The 22,274-nt window shown below is 61.8% G+C and overlaps 1 protein-coding gene across 1 annotated transcript in view; it reads left to right on the top strand.

The window, feature by feature from the left end:
* The window catches only part of C14H1orf112 (chromosome 14 C1orf112 homolog), a 35,840-nt gene that overhangs the window by 12,089 nt on the left and 1,477 nt on the right, over positions 1-22,274 (top strand). Inside the window, exons 9-23 of the mRNA XM_028531035.2 lie at positions 2,075-2,155; positions 6,180-6,244; positions 9,685-9,833; positions 10,114-10,243; positions 11,227-11,413; positions 12,234-12,316; positions 12,622-12,673; positions 13,070-13,159; positions 14,835-15,027; positions 16,182-16,297; positions 17,192-17,287; positions 18,754-18,867; positions 20,547-20,651; positions 21,240-21,320; positions 21,909-22,031. Coding sequence (XP_028386836.1) covers positions 2,075-2,155; positions 6,180-6,244; positions 9,685-9,833; positions 10,114-10,243; positions 11,227-11,413; positions 12,234-12,316; positions 12,622-12,673; positions 13,070-13,159; positions 14,835-15,027; positions 16,182-16,297; positions 17,192-17,287; positions 18,754-18,867; positions 20,547-20,651; positions 21,240-21,320; positions 21,909-22,031 — 1,665 coding nt within the window. The remainder of the gene's footprint in view (positions 1-2,074; positions 2,156-6,179; positions 6,245-9,684; positions 9,834-10,113; positions 10,244-11,226; positions 11,414-12,233; positions 12,317-12,621; positions 12,674-13,069; positions 13,160-14,834; positions 15,028-16,181; positions 16,298-17,191; positions 17,288-18,753; positions 18,868-20,546; positions 20,652-21,239; positions 21,321-21,908; positions 22,032-22,274) is intronic.

Below are 22,274 nucleotides of genomic sequence, written 5' to 3'. Positions count from 1 at the left end.
ACTCCCCTTCTCTCTCTCTCTCCCCTTTTCCTTCTGCCCTCTGGCTTCCTTCCTGTGCCTTCCTGGTCTCCCTGACCTGGCTGAGAGGGGGAGGTGGGTTGGGCTCCCCAGCCTCTCTGGTACATCTGCATCCTGGGCCCCAGCCCCTCTCTCCCCAGCTCCTTGCTTTTCCTGATGCAATCGCACCCAGCTAGTTAGGGCTGGGAGAGGAAGAGCAGACAGAGGCGCCTGGGCGGAGTCTGGGGGCCGTGGAGAGCCCAGGCGCCAGCACAGTCAGCAGTGGGAGGGAAAGGGCAGAGGGTGCCCGGCCAGGGTGGCTGTTTGTAGTAGGTGCACAAGCTCACCTCTTACCACCTGTTTGCAGGTGAAAATCAGAGAATTAACATGGCAAGTTATCCTAGCTTCCAAGCAGATGTTCATGTTCTTCCTTACCTGTGAACATCTGGGACCGACAACCTGGACGTCTCTACTCGCTGTCGCTGGGGGAAACGGACCTTTGCCCTGGTCTGTGGAGCCTGTCCATCCCTTACTCTAAACTCTGCCCGGCGGCGCCCTCTGCTGTTCGCTGTCGGCATTTCTTGAGGAATCAACGTTTTCCAAGTGCCAGGGTTTTCATCAGTGTCTAAATAAGACCACCAGGTTTAACTGGTTGTATGCTGTTAATGGAAGGGTCACGGGTCCGTCAGTCCCTGTGTTACTTACCGGGCAGCCACAGCAAATGACCACGAACGATGGGGCCCCAGTGAACGGCCGACCCCTGCTCCCTCACAGCCCTGCAGGGTGGACGCCAGGGGGGCAGGGGCGGGGCCTTGACCCCCCGAGTCCGGGATGGGTGTGCTCCGCCCCGCCGATCAGCTTCTGGTGTGGCTGGCGTCGTGGGCAACCCTGGCCTCCGCTTCCTCGTCACGCGTGGGGCCTCCGTGTGCCGTCCCGTCGTCCTCAGTCCTCACGGGGGCCCCAGCCGACCGGACCCGGGCAGGCCCACAGGACCGCACGTCCACGCAGTACTTATGCGGCACCCGCGCCTCCAATGCAGCCACGTTCCTCGGCGCCGGGTCCGGACCTCAGCACGTTCGGGGGCGCCGTCAATCCCAGACGCCACGGAGACTGACGCAGTTCCGCTCTCTGCCGAGTCCCCAGTGCGCTTTCTGGACGAGGGCGCTGTGTCGGCTGCTTAGGGTGTGGCCGCGTCCCCGGCGGCCCCGCCTCCCTCCCGCCCAGCGTGCAGTCTTCCGGCCACCAGCGGTCTCGTTTTTCTGTGAGGACAGGGAGATTCGTTTGGAAGGCTCTTCGATACAAATTTAATTTTCACTGCAATTCCTACCTGTGTTTATCCGTTGCTTTTAGAAATCTGCATTCCGAGAATAAACATGCTTTCGTATTTGATACGGAGCTTCATTGCCTGCTGCATTTAGTTTTTAGCCAGTAATTCTCTTGCCTTAGTCACAGAAAGGGGGCGCAGATACACTCAGTCTCCTGAAACACTGAGGAATGACCTCCCTGGGCTGCGCCCCAGCCCCTTCCCTGCCCGCCCTGGGGTGCCGCTCGGCCCTAGGGTGCTGCTCTCTGGTCCTGCAGCTCAGGACCGCGAAGGGGCGGGGTTTGTGCCCTGCACTCACTGTTGAAAAAGTCAGGATGGAAGCACCTTGTTCTGTTCTGCGAACGGCTGCCGTCCGTCTGTTGCCTGTTGCACGCGCCCTGCTCTTGCTGGTTTGGGAGACTTCTGCCGCCGCCGGTCTGTCCCCCGTCTGTCCCTCTGCGCGGGGCACGGGACAGTGAGGCATCTATGCCTCTGCCTCTTCGTGTTGTGGTCAACCCAGAAGGTTCACCTCTTTGCTGTCATACGTTAACATTTACTTTCAGTAATGTAGAGTTGAATTTTTTGGAGTATCTCTGTCATCATTTGGTAATTGTATTGCTCCTAACAATTTAGAGTAGAATTATGTTTTCTTGAAAAATGTTTATACTCTAAGGGCTTTTTAAGAGATCTTTATAGAAAACATTCTCATTTACAAGTTAAGCTAGTTTTATATTCTTTTATTATTTATTATATTTTCTTTCTTTTTTGAAACAGGATAATGCTGACTATAAATTATTTCAAAAAACACTCAAACTGTGTCGTTTCTTTGCTAACTCTCTTCTGCACTATACTAAGGTAAGGCTTATTTTTTTATAATGCATAAATGTGAATAAATTATGAATTATCATGTTTGTATCATTCCTGCTAAGAGCAGTCTTTTGAAGTTATTTTGTCAAGAGTATATTTTTTAGGTCATTTATTTTTTCGTTTAGTATTGTCTGTTGTTAAATATTGAGCATCTGATATTATTTTAGTGGCTACCATCATTGTTATTTGTTCAGTTATCTGGAAAAGTTATTTAATATAAATATAAATAAGATTTCTGTAAGCCCAAATCAGTTTTCAGAAGGTGATCCATTTGTCTTCAAGTACTGCATGCGGTTCAAGTCCGTAAAACTGGGGGGCGATGCTGAGAAAACCCGCGTGGTGGGGAGTCTCCTGGAGAGCAGGGACAGGGGGGTGGTGTGCGCTGGGAGCGGCCGGGTGGTCCGGGCGGGCGGACCTGTGGTTTCCACAGTGGGTGCCTGGACTTACAACCCACCGGCAGTGCCTGAGGCTCCCCTGTACCCCACACTCACGCAGGCACCGGCTCGGTGGCTTCCCGGTGAGGGCGGCTTTAATTTGCGTCTCCCTGACGGTTAGGGAGGTTGAGCATCTTTTCGTGTGTTTGTCGGCCATGGGCGTGCCCTCTTGGGATCTGAGATGTCTCTTCAGGCTGCCCATTTTTTAATTTGGTGGTTTAATTTTTTGGTGTTCAGTTGTGTGAGTTCCTTGTACAATTTGGATATAACCTCTGATCGGATGTGTCATTGGCAAGTACCCGCTCCCACTCAGTGGGCGGTCTTTTCCTGTTGTTGTGTGTGGCTTCCTCCTCTGTGCAAACACTTTCTTGTTTAGTGTGGCCCCGCTTCTTTCGTCTCCTTGTCCGAGGAGAGCCAATGAAATGCTGCTGAGAACGGCGGCGATCGCCGCCTGTGTTCGCCTGCGCGGGTTTTATGGCTTCGGGTCTTGCGTTTAAGGGGTGAATGCGTTTGAGTTTCTTTTTGTGTGTGATGTAAGAAAGTGATCTGGATTCTCTCCCTCTCTTTTTTTTTTTTTTCTTTTTGCATGTATCTGTCCCGTTGTCCTGGCTTTCTCACGGAAGGGACTGTCTCCGCCGCGCCGTGTGCTGCTGCCTCCTTCGCCATGGACTCGCTGACTGTGCGTGCTCGGGTCCACCCCTGGGCTCCCTGCTCTGTCCTGTCGCCGGGGCGGTTTCAGCCCAGGGCTGTGCTGACCCCTGGGAACCGTGCGGTGTACTTTGGTATCAGTTTGCACGGTACTTGACTTTGTTTTTCTTCCTCGAGATTGCTTCGTCTGATCTACTGTTGGTTCTCTCTAATGAGGTCTTCATTTCGGTTACCGTGTTCTTAATTTCTGACTGGCTCCTTTTCATGGTTTCTGTCTCTTGGGTAAGTTCTCCCTGAGTCCATCTCTTCTCCCCGAGTTCGTTCCGCATCCTTATAACCAGTGTTTTGAACTCCGCATCTGACAGATGGCTCATCTCCACTTCATTTAGGTCTTTTTCTGGATTTTGCCCTGCTCTTTCATTGGGGCCGTGATCCTGTGTCTGCTCATTCTGGCTGCCTCCCTGTGTTCGCGTCGGTGCGTGAGGTGGAGCGGCCCCATCCCCCTGTCGTGGTGGAGCGGCCTCGCGTAGCAGGTGTCCTGTGGGGTGAGGGGTGCAGTTGCCCTGCTCGCCTGAGCGGGCGCCTCTGCGGTGACCCCCGCGTGGTGGTGTGTGCCCCCGCATTGCTGCCGTTGGCACGTCCCTGGGTGCGGCTGCCAGCAGGCTGACCGTTCGTGAGGGCCGGCTGGGACTGGGGGAGACGCTGTCGACAGTGCGGGGCTGGCCCCAGGGGCCGGGGGTGGCTCCAGCCGGCTCCAGTGCAGCACAGTGTGCACCTCCCCGTGTCGTTTGTGGAGCTGGTCAGGGGCTTCTCTCTCCGGGGAGGTCTGGCGCTGGCCACCGGCTGTGGGTCCTGGAGCCTCCTGGGCAGGTTCCGGGGCAGGTCACGGTCAGCCAGCACTGGACCCTGGGTCCCAGGCATCTGGAGGGGCTACAGTGTGATCGGCTGTTGGCTGCCCCTGTGCCAGGCTGGGAGGTGCCTGGGGGGTGCTGTGCTGTGGGCCGAGGTGGGGCCCCAGTGCTGGGCTCGGCCCCTCCGGCTGGGCCCCTCTGTGGGCGCCGGGATGCGAGCTGAGGCCCGCTGCCGCTTGTGCGAGGTGGATGGCCAGGCAGTTGAGGCTGTGCCTCCAGCCAAGGCTGCCCCTGCCATGCAGTGCCGGCTGTTGGAGCAGCGGGGCGGGGGTGACGGGGCCCATCGGGTCTGCCCTGCTCTCTGGGTTTGTGAGGCACTGGGGGGACTCTGGGGGGACACGGGGGGGGCACTGGGGACGCCCGCAGGCAAGCCGAGGCAGGCTGCTCGTGGGGGCGGGGCGCTGGGACAGGCTCCCCGGGCTCCGGCGGGGCTGGGTTCGGGGTCATGCGGGTTGGGCCCAGTGTTAGCCAGTTAGTGTAGAGCCCACACAGGGCAGGGCACCTGCGGGACAGTGTATTCTCGTATTATTGTTGTTATTATTATTATTATTATTGTTTTTTCATCTTCACCTGATGACATGCTTATTGAATGGGGGGGGGTGAAGGAGAGGGGGGGGAGCATCGATGCGAGAGAGAAACATGGATTGGCTGCCCTTTTTCTGCACCCTGACCAGGGACTGAACCCGCAGCCCAGGCAGGTGCCCTGGCCGGGGATGGGACCCGCCACCTTTTGGCCTGCGGGACAGTGCCCACCCAACTGAGCCACACCGGCCAGGGCTGTGTCATTTTTCGTACGAACAGCTATGAACCTGCTTCTGCCCCACCCAGCACTTGGCGCCCGGCGGCCCCCTCTGGCAATGTGGTGGGAGACAGGACACGGGTGCCTGCCAGGGAGCTCCTGGCCCTGCCCCTGCAGCCGTGCTCTGAAGCCGGTCGCTTCAGTTCCCCCCGTCTGTCCCCGGCCCTGGCCCTGCTGCTGGGCCGCCGCCTCCGCCCTGGCTTCCAGAGCCAGCGAGTCCGAGAGCCGGCAAGCCTGTGTTCAGGCAAGTGAGCCTTCGGGGGGATGCCTTGGCCCCCAGCAGCCTCCGTCTCACTTGGGCACAGTCCCCTCTGGCTTGTGCCCGGGTGTTACGGGGACTCCTCCTCCTGGTGTTCTTGCCCTGGGGCGGGGGGCCCGGTGTGGAGCTGGGACCCCTCGGTCCTCACGGGGGACCTTCGCAGCCGAGATGCCCCTCCTGGTGCCTGGCCAGCACAGGTGGGTGCACTGGCGACCGCATCTCTGCCCCTGCCGGTCTCCGCGAGGCTCCTCCTCAGACCCTTGGCTGTCGGAGACCCGCTCAGCTCGTCCCCGGGGGGGGTCCTTCCTGGCGGTGGCCTCATGATTCGGTTGTGAGTTCCGTCTGGTCCTGGGAGGAGGCTGCACAGCGCGGGTCACTGCTCCGCCCTCCTGACCCGGACGCCCTCGTTGTACCATCTTTTCCATCAGTTCTTTCCTCCCAGGGGAACTTGTAATTTTTAAAAATTAACCATCAACTTTTTTTCTATGCCCTGATGATAAAGACAATTTCTTGTACTTTCTAGCAGAGAGAGCCTGTGTAACGGGGGTGGGGGCAGGCACCCCTGCCCCCGAGGCCCCGCCTTGCCTGGCTCAGCTGTGCGACTGGGTCGCGTTGCTGGACACCCTGGCCCCAGCCTCTGGCCTGCGAGGTGGGGACAGCAGCACGGCTGGGGCCAAGGGGGCCGGGGCCGTGCTCCCCAACATGCCGGAGGGTCTCACAGCTGTGCACGTAGTGGGTGCTGTGCACGTAGTGGGTGCTGCACACCCGAGAGTCACGCACCGTCGTTTGGTGACAGTTTTCACAGGAAGGACCTTCAGGTGCTGAGCCTCATGCTCCTGTTCTCACACGAGAGTTCTAGAATGCGGCACGTCCAGGCTTGTTTATTGGTGGCCTTTGCGAGGGGATGTGGGTTAGAGAGGCGCACTGTGCATGAAGAGTGAGTGGAGTTGTTTTCTTTCAGGAGTTTCTTCCTTTCCTCTCCGACTCCTGCTCTGCGTTGCATCAGCTGTACCTGCAGACACACAGGTAAGGAGAGCGCCCCGTCGCCGTGAAGGTGCAGCGATGCCGTGTGGGCCAGGCAGACCGAATGTGCGTCATTTTAAAGTAACACCTCAGAGTCGCTTCTTCTAGTGCTTCAGTGAATCTTTATCTGCTTGCTTAACGTAGGTGGGAATGACAGCTTTTAAAGATAGATTCCGTGTGCGCTGGACGTCTCTGTGGTCTGAACCAGGGCCCGGTACCGAGGGACGACGGCCCTGGCCCACGTGGTGATGGGCACCAGAGGCTGACGGAGGGGCTTGCACACACATGTGTGCGTTCTGTCGGCACGTGGCTTCCGACCTTGGCCAATTTCCATCTCAGCTCCACGAGATGGAAGTCAGGTGGTGGGCAGCTCTACCTCAGCAACAGTGTGAGTTACAGCAAGGTGTCAGTTCAGATAGAGGCTAAGTGACATTTGAAATTGACAGCCACCTCAGAAGAGCCCTCAGTCTGATGCTAAAATGGTCCTGTCACCTCACTCACCCAGGTCCGCCCTCCTCTCCCTCATCCACCTGGCCTCCCGACAGCGTCTGTCGCCGCCACACTCCCCCATCACACTCCCCCCATCACACTCCCCCCATCACACTTGTCCCCCTGCCACACTCCCCAACCATGCTATCCCCCCACCACACGTCCCCCACCCCAGCACCCGCAGCCCGTTCCTCCTTGTCGTCAGCCCCGTGCTCACCGTGTGTGTCGGGCGGCGGGGATCAGGCACGTGCAGGAGAGTCTCCGAGAGCACGTCGGGGTCCCCGCTCCTGCACTTCCCGAACCTCGCTCTCCTGCGTCGCTGTACTCTCTCCCCGGCTGCCTCGTCCCTGGTCCCTGCAGGCGTGCCCTGGGCTGCAAACCCCGTCTGCAGTCTGCAGAGCGATGCAAAACCGTCTCTCAGCCCAGCGTCCTGCTCCATCCCGTCCCAGCTCTGCCTCTGTTCGCACCTGCGCTGCTGCCGCTCCCGCAGCTGCCCCTCCAACGCCGCGGTCCGGGCCAGGGCGCTCCCGCTCCCCGAGGGCTTCTCCCAGCAGACGCTGTGGACGTGTCTTCTCTTCCTCTTCCTCAGTGACACGTCTTCCCTGTGGCTCGCTCCACCGTGAGGCCACTTTACGCAGCACACACAACGCCGCAGTCGGCGCTCACCGGTTGCTTGTGTGGCCGCAGCAGGCCGTTGGCAGAGAGGGTCTGAGGCGTCCGAAGTTACACCTTTGGCTGTCCAGGGTGGGGGGTCCCTGTCCCTCCCCCCTTCGCTGTTCAGGGGTCCACAGCGCTGCCTTTTTAAGCCCATTCCCGTCCGACTCTGCGCCTACCACTTCCCCAGGGCGGCCCCGGTCAGGGCTGGCCGTGACCCCCTGCCGCTGCGTCCCGTGGGCAGCCGCAGGCCTCTCAGCGTCCGCCTGTCCGCGGAGCCCAGCCCTTCCTTTCGAACTCTGCCTTGCGCTGCTTTCCAGGACGCCCCTCCCTCCGGGTTCCCTTCTGGTCTCACTGGTGGCCGCCCCCCAGCAGGTGCCGCCCCTTCTCCCAGGTCTCTGGGGTGGGTCCCCGGCCCTCGGTCCTCGGGCCCCTTCTCTGTGGTCCTGTCGTCTCAAGACTTCTCACCTCTCTCTCCTCTGGTGGTGCCGCCGATCAGGACACACACACACTTACACGGACCCAAGCAAGCTCTTGTTTCCCACCGTGCCATCCCCACCTCCCCCCTCCCCTTCCCCCCAACACCCCAAATCGGCTCCTCCGGGGTCCCTCCGTTCAGTTTCAGGGGCAGCTTCCTGCTTCCCATTGAGCCGGTCCCACATCCTGCCGCCATCTTTACTGTTTTCCTCCTGCCCGCGTACCCCCACATCTGGTCGATCAGCAGACCCTCTTGTGGTCACCTTCGGTGTCCGTGTGTGTATCCGCTGTGCGTGCACAGACCCCGACCGCGGCTCCCCGCCGCACCTGTCCCCGTCCGGCCCTCTGTCTGCTCCCGCCCCGCCCTGCTCTAGCCTGTTCTCCGGGCAGTAGCCAGAGGGAGGGGTGGGACTCACTGGAGACCGTGGGACTTCTGTGCAAACCCTCAGGTGACGCGCATCCCCACGGAGTTCAGCGGGGCTTCCTGTCGCCTCCCCTGGTTTGTCCTCCGCGGCACGTGGCGACATCTGCTCCGCTGTGAATGCGCTTGCTCTCCGCGTCTGAGCTGCCCCCTCGTTAGCACGGACACTCTGTACCGGTGGTGACTCTGAATTTTGTTTGCTGCTGTGTCCTGGAACAGGGCATGGCACACATGCACAGGCGTTTGGTGAACACTTGTCAAATAAGTAAACAAAAAATATGTCATTTGCCCTGGCTGGCATAGCTCAGTGGACTGAGCGAGGGCTGTGAACCAACGGGTTGCTGGTTTAATTCCCAGGCAGGGCACACGCCTGGGTTTCAGGCCAGGTCCCCAGTAGGGGGCGCACAAGAGGCAACCACACAGTGATGTTTCTCTCTCTTTCTCTCTCCCTTCCCCTCTCTAAAAATAAAATAAAATCTTCTAAAAAATTAAAATACATCATTTGATTGAAATATGAACCCTTGGCTGCTCCATAGCTGAGTCTCAAGCCTAGAGTTCTGTTACCTGCGTTTTATCTGTGTCTGCTCTGCACTTCCCGCGTCGCTGACCCTCGGCTCCAGGCCAGTGTCACCACTGAGGCAGCCGAGGGGCTCGGGGGCTGGATGCAGGGCCAGAGCCCCGCAGCCAGCGGCCGGGCGGCAGTGGTGCTTCTGCGTCACGCCGCCGCGGCCCCGAGTGTCCGTCTTCAGTGCATCCTCCCAGGTGTCGTCGTCGTCCCTGCAGGACAGGGCTCCCCCAGCACTCACCTGGGCCGCGGTCTGAAGCTCGCGGCGCCGACACCAGACACACACCCTGGGCCCTGCAGGTTTCGGTCGGAGTTTGGTGTGGCCCAGTCGCTGAGATGTTTCTCCGCGAGAAGCCCGCCCTCCTCGGGCGCTGGCGGACCGTTCGGTCGTTGCGGAGCTCGCTCCCGAGCGGCTGCGCGTCCAGTCCGGCACGTTCCGTGTTGGGCTGTCTCAGACAGTTTTCCGTAGAAGCGATCACGCCAGAGTTCATCAGGAATATGTTTTTACGTGCAATGTTTTTACTAGTTACTTAACTTCATATTTTTACATTATTTTTAAAAGACATCACTGTCAGAATGGTTTTATTAAAATGCATCAAAGCAATCCAAAGATTTCATTAACATTCTGAACTTTCAATTTTGTGTTAGAGCCGTGTTGCTGATTCTGAGTTCTTCCTGTGGTCACGGTGTCGGCTCCGTACTCCAACCTTGGTTCTGTGCAGTGCGTGCCGCTTGCTCTTGGCGTCGTTTCACGGCGGGAGGAGCGTCGGCGTGCAGCATGCACTCTCCCTGAGGCCGGGAGTGGCCGTTAACGAGCCCGTGTTTCCCCCTTTGCAGCCGGTGCCCCCCCAGCCTGTTCGCGGCCAGCCTCTCCGACGCCCAGTGGGAGGAAGTGGTGGCTTCGTTCCTCGCGGCCCTGGACCCTCTGGTCACGCAGCTGCTCGCCTTCCAGCCCTTCGTGCGCGCGGTTCTGGACGGCACACCAGGTGGGCGGCAGAGCCGGGTCGGGTTGGCGCTGGAGCAGCTCCTCCTGCCGACCGGGACACGGTGGAGAGGCGGGGACGCCGTCCCTTGTGCAGTCATCCTTCTTTTACGTTTCAGAGTTTTCACTTAAAACGTCTTGCATGTTTTTCTTCTTGGAACGTATTTCTCGTTTTAAAGTACACCTCTGACTTCTCTGGACCACGTCAGGTTTGTGCTGAGCGTGCAGTGTGCGTTCTCACCAGTGGGCTGTGCCCTAACACGTGTGTCCCCCTTGCCTGGCAGAGCTGCCCTGCGAGCTGCAGTTCCCGCAGTGCCTGCTGCTGCTGGCCGTCATGGACAAGCTGCCCGCGCAGCCCGAGCACGTGCAGGCGCTGTGGTGCGCCGGGAGCCGGGACCCGGGAGCCGCGTCCAGGTAGCGGGCGTGCCGTGTACATCTGGTCGGGCTGCGGGTGGTGCAGAATGCCCCGTTGTCTGGAAAGACGGTCACGTTAAGTGTCTGTCGTGTCGGGTATTCTAGTCACGGATGACGGTGGGCCTCGTGTGCGTGTGGCCGCTTTATCAAAATGCACACGTAGAAACACATCGGTCCGTAGATGCGGAACACACTGGGTCCTGCTCAGTGTTTCAGTCGAGCGTGCGGGTGGGGGCGGTTGGTAAGGGAGCAGGGAGCACAGGGGGGCTCCGGGGGGAGGGGCCTGGCCCCGTCAGCTCCCTCCTGGGCAGGGGCTTCCCCTGGATCCAGCCTTCTCCCCCGGGCGGTCGCTGCACTCCACTTCCTCCCTCTTCTGGCCCATCGTCCGGGCCATGTCTTGTCGGCCTCCCGGAGGTCCGGCTTGCGCTTCCTGCTCCCCTGCCCGGGAGGGAAGCTCCAGCTCAGGCTCCTCGGCCTGGCCGCTCTGTCCTGCCGCCGGCCGCCTCCCGCGGTGCCGGTCCTGCCAGACCTCTCGCTCACGCTGGCCTTGTCCTCACGTGTGTGCCTTCTCCTGTTTCCAGCTGGTCCGTCTTTAATCCCTTGTTAAATCCACCGTGCAGATTCCCTGAAGCATCTCAGGCCTGAAATGACCTCTCCCTGTCTGAACTGGTGCTCTGTTTCACATGTGCTCTCTGGCCCTTGAAATACCGAGTTTCTGGATGACTTTTGTCTTTGACTCTGAATAGCTTAGTGCCATGATGAACACCGGGTAAGGGGTACAGCATGCACCAGCAGATTCTTGTCCTGTGAGGGACTTCTGGAACCGTGACTGTATTTTATTTCTACGTACTCATGTCCGCATGTTGGGACATACCTCTTGAGACACCTAGCTTTGCCTAAACGACCTGTGGTGTGCCGTGTTATCGTCACGATGCCGGCTAACCGTTAACAGTGTTGGCTTCCTTGTCCCGGTTTTCCTGCAGGGTGTCCTTGCTCGGAGCCGTCTTCTGCAGCTTCGAGCAGTGCGCTGGGGAGCTGTCTCTGCCCGTGCGTCTCCAGGGCGTGCGGGGCGAGGGGCAGGCCGAGGCCCCCGTCACCTTGTACCAGCACGTCTGCGTGCGCCTGTGCGCCTTCATCGCTTCCCTGCACCCGTCACTGTTCCCTGAGCTGGTGAGTTTGCTTCCTGTTGGGCTACGTGCGGTTACGCTCTTGCCTCGACCCCCACCCCCGACTGAGGCTGTGATTTAGACACAGAAGACGGTGGGAACCGTTAGTGCACGTGCTCTTTACTGCCACTCCCCCAGCTCGCATATTCCACCCTCGAACTCCATTGAGTCATAGGAAGTGGCAATCCCAGCGTCTTAGGGTACTGACGTGTAGCAGTTAGCTGAAATATTGGAGAAAACATTTTGGGTGGGAAGGTTTGGCAAGACTGTGAGGGGAGGGAAAATGAGCGGATCGTACCTGAGTTCCGTGAAAAAATAAACTGTAGTGTGCATTGCCAAGTCTCCGCAGATCTTAGGTATAATACAGACTTTTTTAATGGAATTGGATTAGAAAAGATGCTGAGGAAATTCCAGGGAAAAAATCATTAGAAATCGTGTAAGTATCATCGTCATTTAGTACATTGTACAGTGGGGAACATCAGCCACGAGGAAAACTGTGTTGGGGTGACCCACGGCAGAGGCAGAGGCTCCTGTGTCACGGACGTCGTCCTAAAGACTTCAGGCCACGGGGAGCATCCTGGCGGCCCCGGTGATCGAGTGGCCACCGCGAGCGCCGGCTCGAGGCCCCCACAGCCCGGCCCAGGGCTGGCCGTGGTCGGGCCGAGCAGATGCAGAGGGGCCCGCGGGCCCCCGGCTCCCTCGGGCTCAGGGAGGAGGAGCCTTCCCTCGGAGGGCCTGCGGCCGTCCGGACCGTGCGGGTCTCTGCTCGTGCTGAGGAGTTGGGGCCGAGGGCAGCTGACTGCGAGCGCTGTGTCTCTCCCCAGGACACAGCCCTGCTGGACGCCGTGCTGAGTGCCGACATGATCGCCGCCCTGCTGGCCGTGGACGCGTGGTGCTTCCTGGCTCGGTACAGCGCGCCTATCCGGTTCGGGGCGGGGGTGGGTGGCCGGCAGTGAAGGAGCCGGCTCTCACAGGCGGTTCCGGCTCGTGACCCTTCAGCAGCCCCCACGTGGGCTGGGTTCACGTGGGGGACTGGGCTGCCCCTCCTGGTTTGGTTCGTGCCAGTGGGCACTGGCTCTGTGTGTCTCGGTCCCCTCGGCTGTGGAAACACCTGCAGTTTAGACAACGTGGTGCTCTATGGAAGCCCACCTCCTCGCTTCCCGGGATGACCCTGCGAGTGACTGTGTCCTGACGGCCCCCCTTGCGTCGCAGGTATGGGACCGCCGAGCTCTGTGCGCACCACGTCGCCCTGGTGGCTCGCCTGGTGAGTGGCGTCACAGGCCTGCCGCGGCCCTGCGCCCGGCCCCCCCCCCCCCGGGCAGAAACGCTCACCTGAGCGGGTGAACGTCCGGCGCAGAAATGTGTGGGGGCTGCGGTCCGGCAGCTGTGGATGCTGCTGAGAGAGACGCACCAGAAACACTGAAGTCGGGGCAATGGTCTCGTGTTTTCAGGATTTTATAGAGCTCCTTGGGTTGTTTGATCGGGGAGGGGAAGACCAGGTTCACTGAGAACAAACAAAGTCGGATGTGGAGCAGGAAGTCCGGAGAGAGCGAGCTGTGGGCCGGATGGCCGAGGGCCTCCCCGCCCTCAGCCCGCTGCCCCTGGGCTGGTGTGCCCCTCCCCACCCTCGGTCCAGCCAGTCTCTCCTGTCTTTTCCCAGATAAAGTCGTGCCCTGGAGAGTGCCGCCAGCTCACCCACCTGTCCGTGCTGCTGAGGCGCCTCTTCTTCTTCATGGCCCCGTCCCACCAGGCAAGGACGCCCGCCCTTGTGGTCACTGTCACTGCCGTCCCTGCTGCTCATCCCCACTGCTGGGGAAGGGCCGACTTGTCCCCCCCGCCCCCCCCCCCCCCCACTCTGCATTTAGATGTGGGTGTGATCTGAGTGAACCGCACTGCGGCGATCCGTCGCTGTGCTGGCTGCTTGTGGATGGCGCGGGTTTTGGTGATGTTGAAGGGAAACCAGGGCAGCACAGAGAAACGAGACCTCGGTGTGCGCGGGCTCGGCCCTGCCCTCAGCGCAGACAGGTGCAGCTCCGAGTCTCGTGAGGGGCGGGGCCACAGCAGCCGGGAGGGGGGAGGGGCGGTGCTGGCTGAACCGCCCTCAGGGTTCCTGCTGACGCTGGATGACGCCGGCCCAGCATGGGGGGGCTCAAGCCCAAGGTCAAAGCCCCTTGGAGCCAGACTCAGGTCTGCCAGTGTCCTTTCTGCAGGTCCCGCTTCTGTCTCCCGACACATCCCTCCCCTCGGTTCTCACCCAGAGAGGACACCTGAAACGGTTCTCTGTCTCCCGCCCCCTGACCTGATCGAAGAGCTAGAACTCGACCTGTGTGCCTTAGCAATGTCTCCTGTTCCACAGTAAACAAGGAGGGCGGGACGGCCGTCGCGGTTTGCTGTGGGGACACAGGTTCCGTGGTGCGGGCGGGCGCGGTGGAGCCTCGAGGTCCCGCGCCCGGGCCACTGGCAGGTGCTGTGGAGGGAGGCAGGCGCGCTCTGACAGCCCGGGCTCATGGGCCTTCCTCCGTGAGCAGAGTGGCTGTGGCGTGGGCGGCGGCAGGGGGAGGCTCGGGGCGTGTTTCTGTCGCGCTGTTCGCCTCCTGGTGAGTCCACGTGCATGCGCGCCCGGGAGACGCCAGGTTCGCGGAGGGGTCGCAGACCGAGGCAGGGAGGCCAGCGAAGCGTTGTCTGCAAACAGTAAGACTCACATACAGATACAGAACACGGAGACGGCTCTGTCAGTTTAGTATCGTGTACTTTTTAGGGTTTTCGGTGTAAGAGAATCTTTCATTCAATAAGCGGATTTTGGGTTTGTAAATTGGATGATTGTGCTTAAAAATTACACGAGTGTGCTCCCTGATTGGATTACACCTAAGAATTACGTGCACGGTTGTTTCTGCTGTTTTCCCACGAGGAATTAATGTAACGTTCCAGCTGCTCCTTGGAGCTTCCGTTTCCCACTTGTCTGGCGTGTGGACGCCCCACTTCAACCAACCGCCCTGGTTTCCGGGCGGCCTCCGCGCGTCTCAGGCAGGGCAGGGCCTGTGACTTCGGCCTCGGGTTCTTGTTGCCACGTTTTGGACCTCACTGTGCAGGGGGCGTGTGTGTAAAGTCCTGGCACGTCGGTCGGCGTCCCGGGGGCCCATCCAGCAGCCGACCGGGCTCTCGGGGCGCCCCTCCTGTGACCTGCTCAGTGCGTCCCTGTCGCCCACTCCCCTGCGGCAACCCCTCGGCCACCGTGTCCCTGGAGACGGTGCATCAACAGAAACACCGTGGGCTCCCTGAGGCGTGGTGGGGGGGTGGACGGGTGCCTCGCGACGACTCCCCGCCCGGCAGCCCGGAGAGCGCTGACTGTGGGAGCTGCCGCGGGTGGCCCGCAGCCGCCCCCCCGGCCCTCGGGTCACCCGTGTGTCTCCCACGGTGTGTTGCAGGCGCAGTTCACCCGGGAGTTCGCCCCCCGCGAGGCGGAGAACCTGCCCCTGTGGCAGCACGTCCCCTTCCAGGCCTTCCCCGAGGCGCTGCGGAGGCCGGCCGCGCAGGAGGTCGCCCGCGCCGGCGCCGCGCACAGCAGGGGCTGGCTGGCCGGCAGTCGCTCGGCCTCGGAGCTCCCCTCACTGGCAAGTGGTCCGCTCGGTGGGTGGGGGTGGGCAGAGCCCCGCTGGGTGCCCCAGGGCCTGGGGGCTGGGGTGGCAAGGTGGGCGCAGGCGCTGCCTCGGGCTCCGGCTCCCAGAGACCCCCACGCTGTGCGTGTGGTGGCTGGCACCGGCCCACCGAGGAGCGCAGGGCAAACGCTCATTTGCGGTGTTCTTGCCGGCACGCCGCTGCTCGGGCACTGCCCTCCTGTTTGGTGGGACCCTGCCCCGTGAGCGCAGGCCTCCCTGAGCCTTTGTGGGCCGGCCTTTTCAGAACGCTGCCTCTCAGACAGGGGAGTAAGAAAGGAACCACCTGTGAGAAGCAGCAGATGCGTGACTGAGAGGAACTGACCGGCCGCAGTGCGTGGGGCTGGGTTTCCCACATGGTGTTCGTGTGCTCGTTCGTCAGCCACCTGGGACCCATGGGGGGTGGGGTGCTGGTCCCCCGGGGGCGGCACCGAGCCCTGCTTGCCAGCATGTGCCTCCTGGCCGAGCCGGGCAGTGCAGTCGGTGAGCGGTGCGTCCATCCGTGCCGCGTGGAGGAAACCGGGCCAGGGCGGGAGCAGGGCCTCCACAGGCTCGGGCCCCGGTTCAGGGTTTTCGGGGTGACGTTCAGTCCCGCGTGCAGGTGCTCCATCCCATGCTCGATGGCTGCAGGCCCCGGCCCCAGTGTCCGTGGTCAGAACGTTTACGCAGACCCAACGGACGTGTGTGGGGCAGCTGTGAAACGGGAACAGGCTCAGTGGTTCTGTTCTTGCACTTTTTGGTGCACTGACTTCTTTAGTAAAGGCAAAAACATGTGTCAGGCAAATAAATCCACCGTTTTCTAAGACTGAATAAATCTTTGACGCGCGACCAGCACTGTAGTTCAGCGGGCCACTTGCCCGGTCTGTCTGTAGAAGGGGACAGCGAGTGTGGCCTGGTCACTGCCTTCTGGTGGCTGTGCCCCCCCACCCCCTTTCAGTTAGGGAAAATGCCTTCCAGTAAAAACAGACTCACAGTAAAGCAGCAGCTGAAAAGACGGCTTTGGGTCCACGTGGGGCTCGACGAAGAGTCCCGACTCACTTGCAGCCGTGGGGACGTGGGCGCCGCGCCCGGGGCTGCGGCCACACTCGGGTCCTCCTCGCCTGTCCCCCCAGGACGCAGCGCTCTCGGCCGTGCTCGCCGTCTGCTCCTCGGCCGGCGACGCCCTGGAGGCCGCCCAGCGGGCCGAGCTCGCGGAAGTCGGCAGTCGGCTCTGGGCTTCTCTGCACGGCCACCTGGTAAGGGCACAGCAGCCGTCGCCCCGGAACAGACGCCGCGTGTGGTTCTATGTGTGGGTCCAGCTGGTGGTGGCGCTGGCCGGTGCGTGCGGCCGGTTGGTTCTCTCCAGGTGGCCGTGTTGGGTCAGTGAGGCGGCGGCGGTCCAGCCGCCTGTGTCCACGGCCAGCTGGGCCCACTCACTGCCCCCGGCCTCTTCTCTCGGGGTCGCCCCATCTTCTGGGCTGGCAGGCGGCAAGGGCGGGCGGGCGGGTGTGGCCAGTCTGGGCCTTCTTCCCGGAGACGGAGCCTGGCCCCGGCCGGCACTGGAGTGACGGGGGCCCGCCGCAGGGGACTGTGGTCTGGACACACGGACTTCAGGGACCTGACTGTGACAGTTGTTTGCTGTGACTGAGGAGGAATAAACGTAGGCCTCTGCCTGCCCTGCCGGCCGGCGCTGACCGTGGCAGGCCCGCTTTTGGGGAGTGCTGACCGTGGTGTCGGCGGGTGTTTCAGCCCGAAGTGTGTGTGCGTGTGTGTGTGTGTGTGTGTGTGCACGTGCAGCAGGACCCTTCACTGTTGCTCCCCTGGCCTCCCAGACCGCTCGTCCGTGACGGGCCACTGAGGCGTGCTCTGTGAGGGCAGCACGCCAGGTCCTGAGAGGGAGGGTTAGGGGAGGGATGGGGGGTTTAAGGTGACTTGGGGACACGCTGCCGCCTCCTGGCCGTGGGGTCGTGAGCAGAGCGTGTGCCCGCAGCCCCTTTGCTCCCTGTGTGCCGAGCACTGGCCACGTGGGGGGGCAGCAGACAGCACCGCGGTGCAGGGTGAGCGAGCGCCTGGGCAAAGGTGCTGTTCACGTGTGCCCGGGAGTTTGCACTGACATCATTCTCTCTCTCTCTCTCTCTCTCTCTCTCGAGGTGTCAGGCCAACCTTCCGTTCAGCAGACACTCGGCCTTTTGCTTCCCCTGCTGGGATTCTTCGTCCAGACTCTCGACCCTCAGCTGACAAGTGAGGTACGAGGACCGAGTGAGCGAGCTGGTGCTCCGTGGGGGTGGTCGCTGGGCCGGCGCTCGGGCCCGAGTCTGTCTCTGGAAACAGCCCCACCTGACGACTCCTCGTGCGGCTTGCTGGCTGCCCGTCTCGTTGGGCTGCGTGTCCAGGGGTGTCTCCTGTCCCTCCTCCCTTCTGGCGGCGCCACTGGTGACCGGCTGGGCTGTGCGCTCGGCCCGGGCCTGTCTTTCCTCGCCTCCCTGGCGCGGACTGGTCAGGCTGGCGCAGACTGGTCGGGGTGGCTCGTCGCCGTCACCGCCCTGGAAGCCCTGGGGTGGCGGAGTCTGTCCGAGGAGGCCCGGCAGGTGGGGAGGGAACCCGCGGGGACAGAGGGCCCGTCCTTGTTTCTTCGAGGAAGCGACGGGACCTGGAGGGAAGAGCACCGCCTGCCGAGTTTCCTCTTGGACCAGCGCCTGCAGGGCCGGACCGGGCAGGACTGGGCTCACACCGTCGTCGGGCGGCTGGGGGGCCGCTCCTCTGCCCACCCCCCCAGGGGGGTTCCAGGCTGACGGGGAGAAGAGGGGAACGGGCCTCTCTCCTGCCTGAAGTGGTTGGGAGGCCGCGGGAAGCCCCGATGGGACAGAGTGATCCCGGAGCGAGGGGGCTTGCGTTCACCGCCGAGGGAGGGGCCGGCAGGAGGCAAAGCCGCGGGAGTGGAATGAACCGCTGCTGTGCCGGAGGGAGGGAGGGAGGGGCAGTACAACTGGGGACGCTGGGTCTCAGTGGCTCTGGCGAGTGGTTGCGACGTGAAAAACCCAAATATCTGCTAATTAGGTATTTTTTAAACTACTTGTATGTGTGACATGGATTACCAAATTATAGAGAATGAGAATATAGTGAAATAATTGATTCCATTTCTATGAATGCAACACTTTGATTTTGAAGGTTCTGGTATTCTTTTTATGAAAAATTAGATACTGACAGTTTGACGTACTTGTGCCCACCTTTAAAAACCCCAGTACCTGAAGCTCTGGGTTCAGCCCGAGTGTCCACCTCCGGCACCGCCCCCGAGACGAGGGCGTCTCCCCGCCTCCCTTCCCGTCGGGGCTGGAGCCCGAGGCCTCTGGGCCAGGTCCTGCCGTTCCCAGCGCAGCCGCTAAGGGGGATTTTCCCCACTCTTACAGGGCTTGTACAATAGCACGTAAAACAGGCGACAGGGGACATGTGGCCTGCCAGGTCTACAGTGTGGACCCCGGCCTGTGGCCATTGGCAGGGGGCCTGCCGGTCCTGCTCACAAGCAGGAACTCGTCCCACGGGGTCCGGGGCGCAGGCGAGTGTCGTCAGAGACCTCGGGGAGGGGCGGGCGCGCCGGCCCGCCCTCCCATGCCCGGGCCTGGAGGGCTGGGCTCCTCCGGGGTTTGCTCTGTCTCCCGTCCCGTGTTGCCAGCAGAGCCCGAGACGATAACTGCCCCTGGTCTGTGCTCTGCAGGTGGTGGCTCTGCAGGCCGAGCTCCTCCAGTCGGGGCCCCCCGACCACGTGCGCCTGGCCGTCCTGGACTTCGCGGGGTCCCTGGGGACACTGCTGATACCGCCAGCTCTGCAGGTGACGCTCCGAGTTCCGTCCTCGCTCTCAGCACGGACTCTGGGGGGGGGGGGACCGGGGTCCTCAGGCTCTCGGTCTCCTCGGTCCTGTGGGCTGCTGGCGGCGTGAACTGGGGCCGGTGTTGTTTGTGAGTCGAGGGTGACGTGGTCAGACCAGCACATTTTAAGTTACGTTCTTCTGGAAAAACGTCGACAAGCGCAGAGTTTGGCTGTAGTCTGGGTTCTTTGAGCATCAGCACGAAACGGAGTACACAGTGAGAAGTTAGGCAGCTCACTGCAGTCCCTCCTTTAGTTCTGTACCTGTGAACGGAGACTGTTTGTAAAGACACTGGTTTGTGACCGTGTGGCCGAGGACACGTGGTTGACAGACGGGTGCGTCTTCACAGAACCTGCCGTGGGGGCCGGGGCAGGCCCTTCCTTCCGGTGGAGGCGCCGCCGCCCGGAGCAGCCCCCGCAGCGACTCCAGGCCGGCCCCCCACGGCATGGGAGAGGCACCCGGGGAGGTCCCTGACGCCCGGGCCTCTGTGTGAGGGGAGCGGGACCACGAGGCTCATTGCACGTTGATGAACACCTTGGAGACCCCAAGATTTACCTGGTTAGCTTCCGAAAGGCTTTGTTTTTCACAGGTGAACGCCGTCGAACCACTTTTTCCATCACGTGAGGTGGTTTCATGGGGTGGGTGTAGGTGCTGAGTGTGTTTCCCGCCGTGTGGGCGGAGCGTCCCCAGGTGACGTGCTCGTGCTCCAGTCAGACCTGGGCGCTCAGCCAGACCGGGCTGCCCGCCCCTGCCCACGCCTGTGCGGGCGGTCCCGGGCCTCCCAGGAGACAGAGGAGATTCGGGTTTTGAACCGACTGCTGCTTAGACACTTTCCCGGAACGGACCAAGTTCAAGGACCGAGGCTCCACTATTTTCTTGTCAGCGCCCGAGTGTTTTCCAACGTGCGGCTGCTTTCGGGCCCGTCGGGTCCGGCACCCACAGAACGGGGGTTTCATCAGCGGAAGTTACCTTGCACGCTCCTGGGAATATACACACAGTCCCGGGAGTGAAGTTAAGGCCTGAGAAAATTTGGGGGATTCGTCAGCAAATGAGAGGCATTTAAAACATGAGATAAGATTGAGCCACGTACTCATTTAAGAAGAAAAATTACTGAGTTTTTGTACGGGTCAGGCACTGCTTCAATCACTGGGGACTCCGGAACGAACCGGATGAATGAACCCTCTCCCCCAACCCCCGCCCCGCCCCACCCCACCGAGAGGCCACAGACCAGCGAGGTGGTGGCGTGCGCCCTGTGCCGTGGCGGTGGTCACTGCAGTGGTCACGTGGGCACAGCTGAGTGGGAGGCGGCTCGGCCCTTGGGGACGTGTGAGCGAGAAGCGGTGTGGGGGCGGGCCACGCAGCCCCCGGGACGAGCGTCTGCCATGCAGGGGAGCGGCCCAGACTGAGGCTCTGAGCGGGGAGCCCGTCTGGTTCTGAGGGCAGCGGCCGCCTCCCCTCCAGAGTCGGGTTAGGCCCCTGGGCTCCCGCCGGGGGAGGTGGGAGGTCCGAGCAGAGGTGAGAACGGCCGGCCTCCGTTGTAAACTATGCTGCTCACGGGGGTGGCATCACGGACCTGGCCCCAGGACGGGCCACTGCCGTGGTCTGCTGTGGTTTCCCCCGCTAAGGCTTGGTCCTCTCTCCAGGACAGAGTGCTGCCCGCCCTGGCGTCCGTTTTCGCCTTGCTGCTGGCCGACGGGAGCTGGCTGCTGGAGCAGCTCGCCTTGGAGGCATTCACGCAGTTTGCCGAGGTATGACGTGGCCGGCGGAGCGTTGACGTGCCGGGTATCCCAATGCCCCGGCGGACATGCTGGCGGGCTGCCCCTGGGCCGTGGCCAGAGAACTTCCTGCCGCGGGGAGTTGCTAAAAACGAGGCACCGAGGAACGCAGCGACCTTCCTGAGGTCCCGAGGGCACTAAGACCCCGGCTGGCCCTGCAGCCGGGCCTGCGGACTCAGGCGGCCTTCCTGACGCTGTCGTCCTCAAGCAGCCTGGGGTCGGCTGCCGAACACAGCCCTGCTGGGCTGGTGCCGCGGGGACGGTGGCCCTGCCGTGGGCCACGCCCTCCCTGGCACCCTGGGCTGCGCAGTCACCCCTCTGGGCCTGGGGGCCCGGGGACCGGAGGACAGCTGGGCAGAGTCAGCCCACAGCCCGGTGCTCAGCAGAGTGAGGCGGTTCCCTGCGGCGCTGGAAAGCGCTGCGAGTTAACCATCCCCTGAGAATCTTCTGGAACGGTTTTCTTTGAACATGCATTTTTGGTTAAAGTAGCTCTTAAAACTCAGGTATGTCTTTGCAACTTATCAGAGTATATTAAAATCGGTCTTGCCAATTTTTAAACAGGGAACAAGTCATGAGGAGATAGTCCCACAGTGCCTCAGTTCCGAAGAAACGAAGAACAAAGTCGTGTCCTTTCTGGAGAAGGTATTCGTTGCACGCAGCAGCAGCAGCGTCAGAACAACGGTGTCGCTCCCTGTTCTTGCCACATTGGTGGCGGTGGTGGTGGTGGAACCGGGCCGACGGTCTGCCCGGCCGTGGCACTCACGCGTGCAGCCGGGAGCACACTCCACGGTGCCCTGGGAGGCAGCCTCCTGGGGACCCTAACCCGCATCTCTGGGGCCTGGTGGGCCCGAGAGGCCCGTGCTTCCCGCCGGGACGCAGGCGTGACCCCGGCACGGCTCTGCTGCGCCGACAGAGACCAGGACCCACTTTTCCAAGTGGGGCCTCTTCCAGGCTGTTCTCCCAGGTAGCACCCAGCCACTAGAGCGAGGTGCCGCTCCCACACTCGTGCGTCCTGTGACACCTGTACGGGGACAGTTGGGACGTGAGGTCGGGCTGAGGGGTGCCCCGACAGAGCAGTGCGTGACACCACGGCTCGGGAACGCCCAGACCCTGCCCGGTGCCAGGAGAGGCCAGCCAGCCTCACCGGGGCCACCTGGCTGCGGGAGGGTGGCACTGTAGGTCCCAGCGGGGGTGCGGCCCTGCTGACCCGGCCTCTGTGACCTCCGGCAGACGGGGCTCGTCAGCGAGACGGCAGCTGCCCGGGCGGAGCGTGTGAAGCAGGAGAAGAGGGTTTTCTGCCAGTGCCCGGCGCGGGTCGCGTCAGGAGGAGGAGCCCGATCACCGTCTCCACAGGTACGGACTGCAGCGTGGCCCGGGCCATGCTTCCCGAGGGGCGGCTCGGCCCTGTCACCTGAGCGGGAGCAAAGCTGACGTGCGGTGTTCTCGAGCTCACGAAGTGTCAGGGCAGTCAGAGACCTAGGTGTGTGACGTTCCACCGTTGCACAGTGGTTGCTGCTTTAGAAACCCTTTTCCTGAAAGGTTGTGGACACGTGAAACAGGTGGGACTACAGAAAAACACATGGCAGACATCGCGCC

The sequence above is a fragment of the Phyllostomus discolor genome, chromosome 14, assembly GCF_004126475.2.
Source record: "Phyllostomus discolor isolate MPI-MPIP mPhyDis1 chromosome 14, mPhyDis1.pri.v3, whole genome shotgun sequence".
Classification (NCBI taxonomy): Eukaryota; Metazoa; Chordata; class Mammalia; order Chiroptera; family Phyllostomidae; genus Phyllostomus; species Phyllostomus discolor.
The sequence above is the reverse complement of the archived record's forward strand: the minus strand, read 5'-3'. Positions and strand labels throughout refer to the sequence as shown.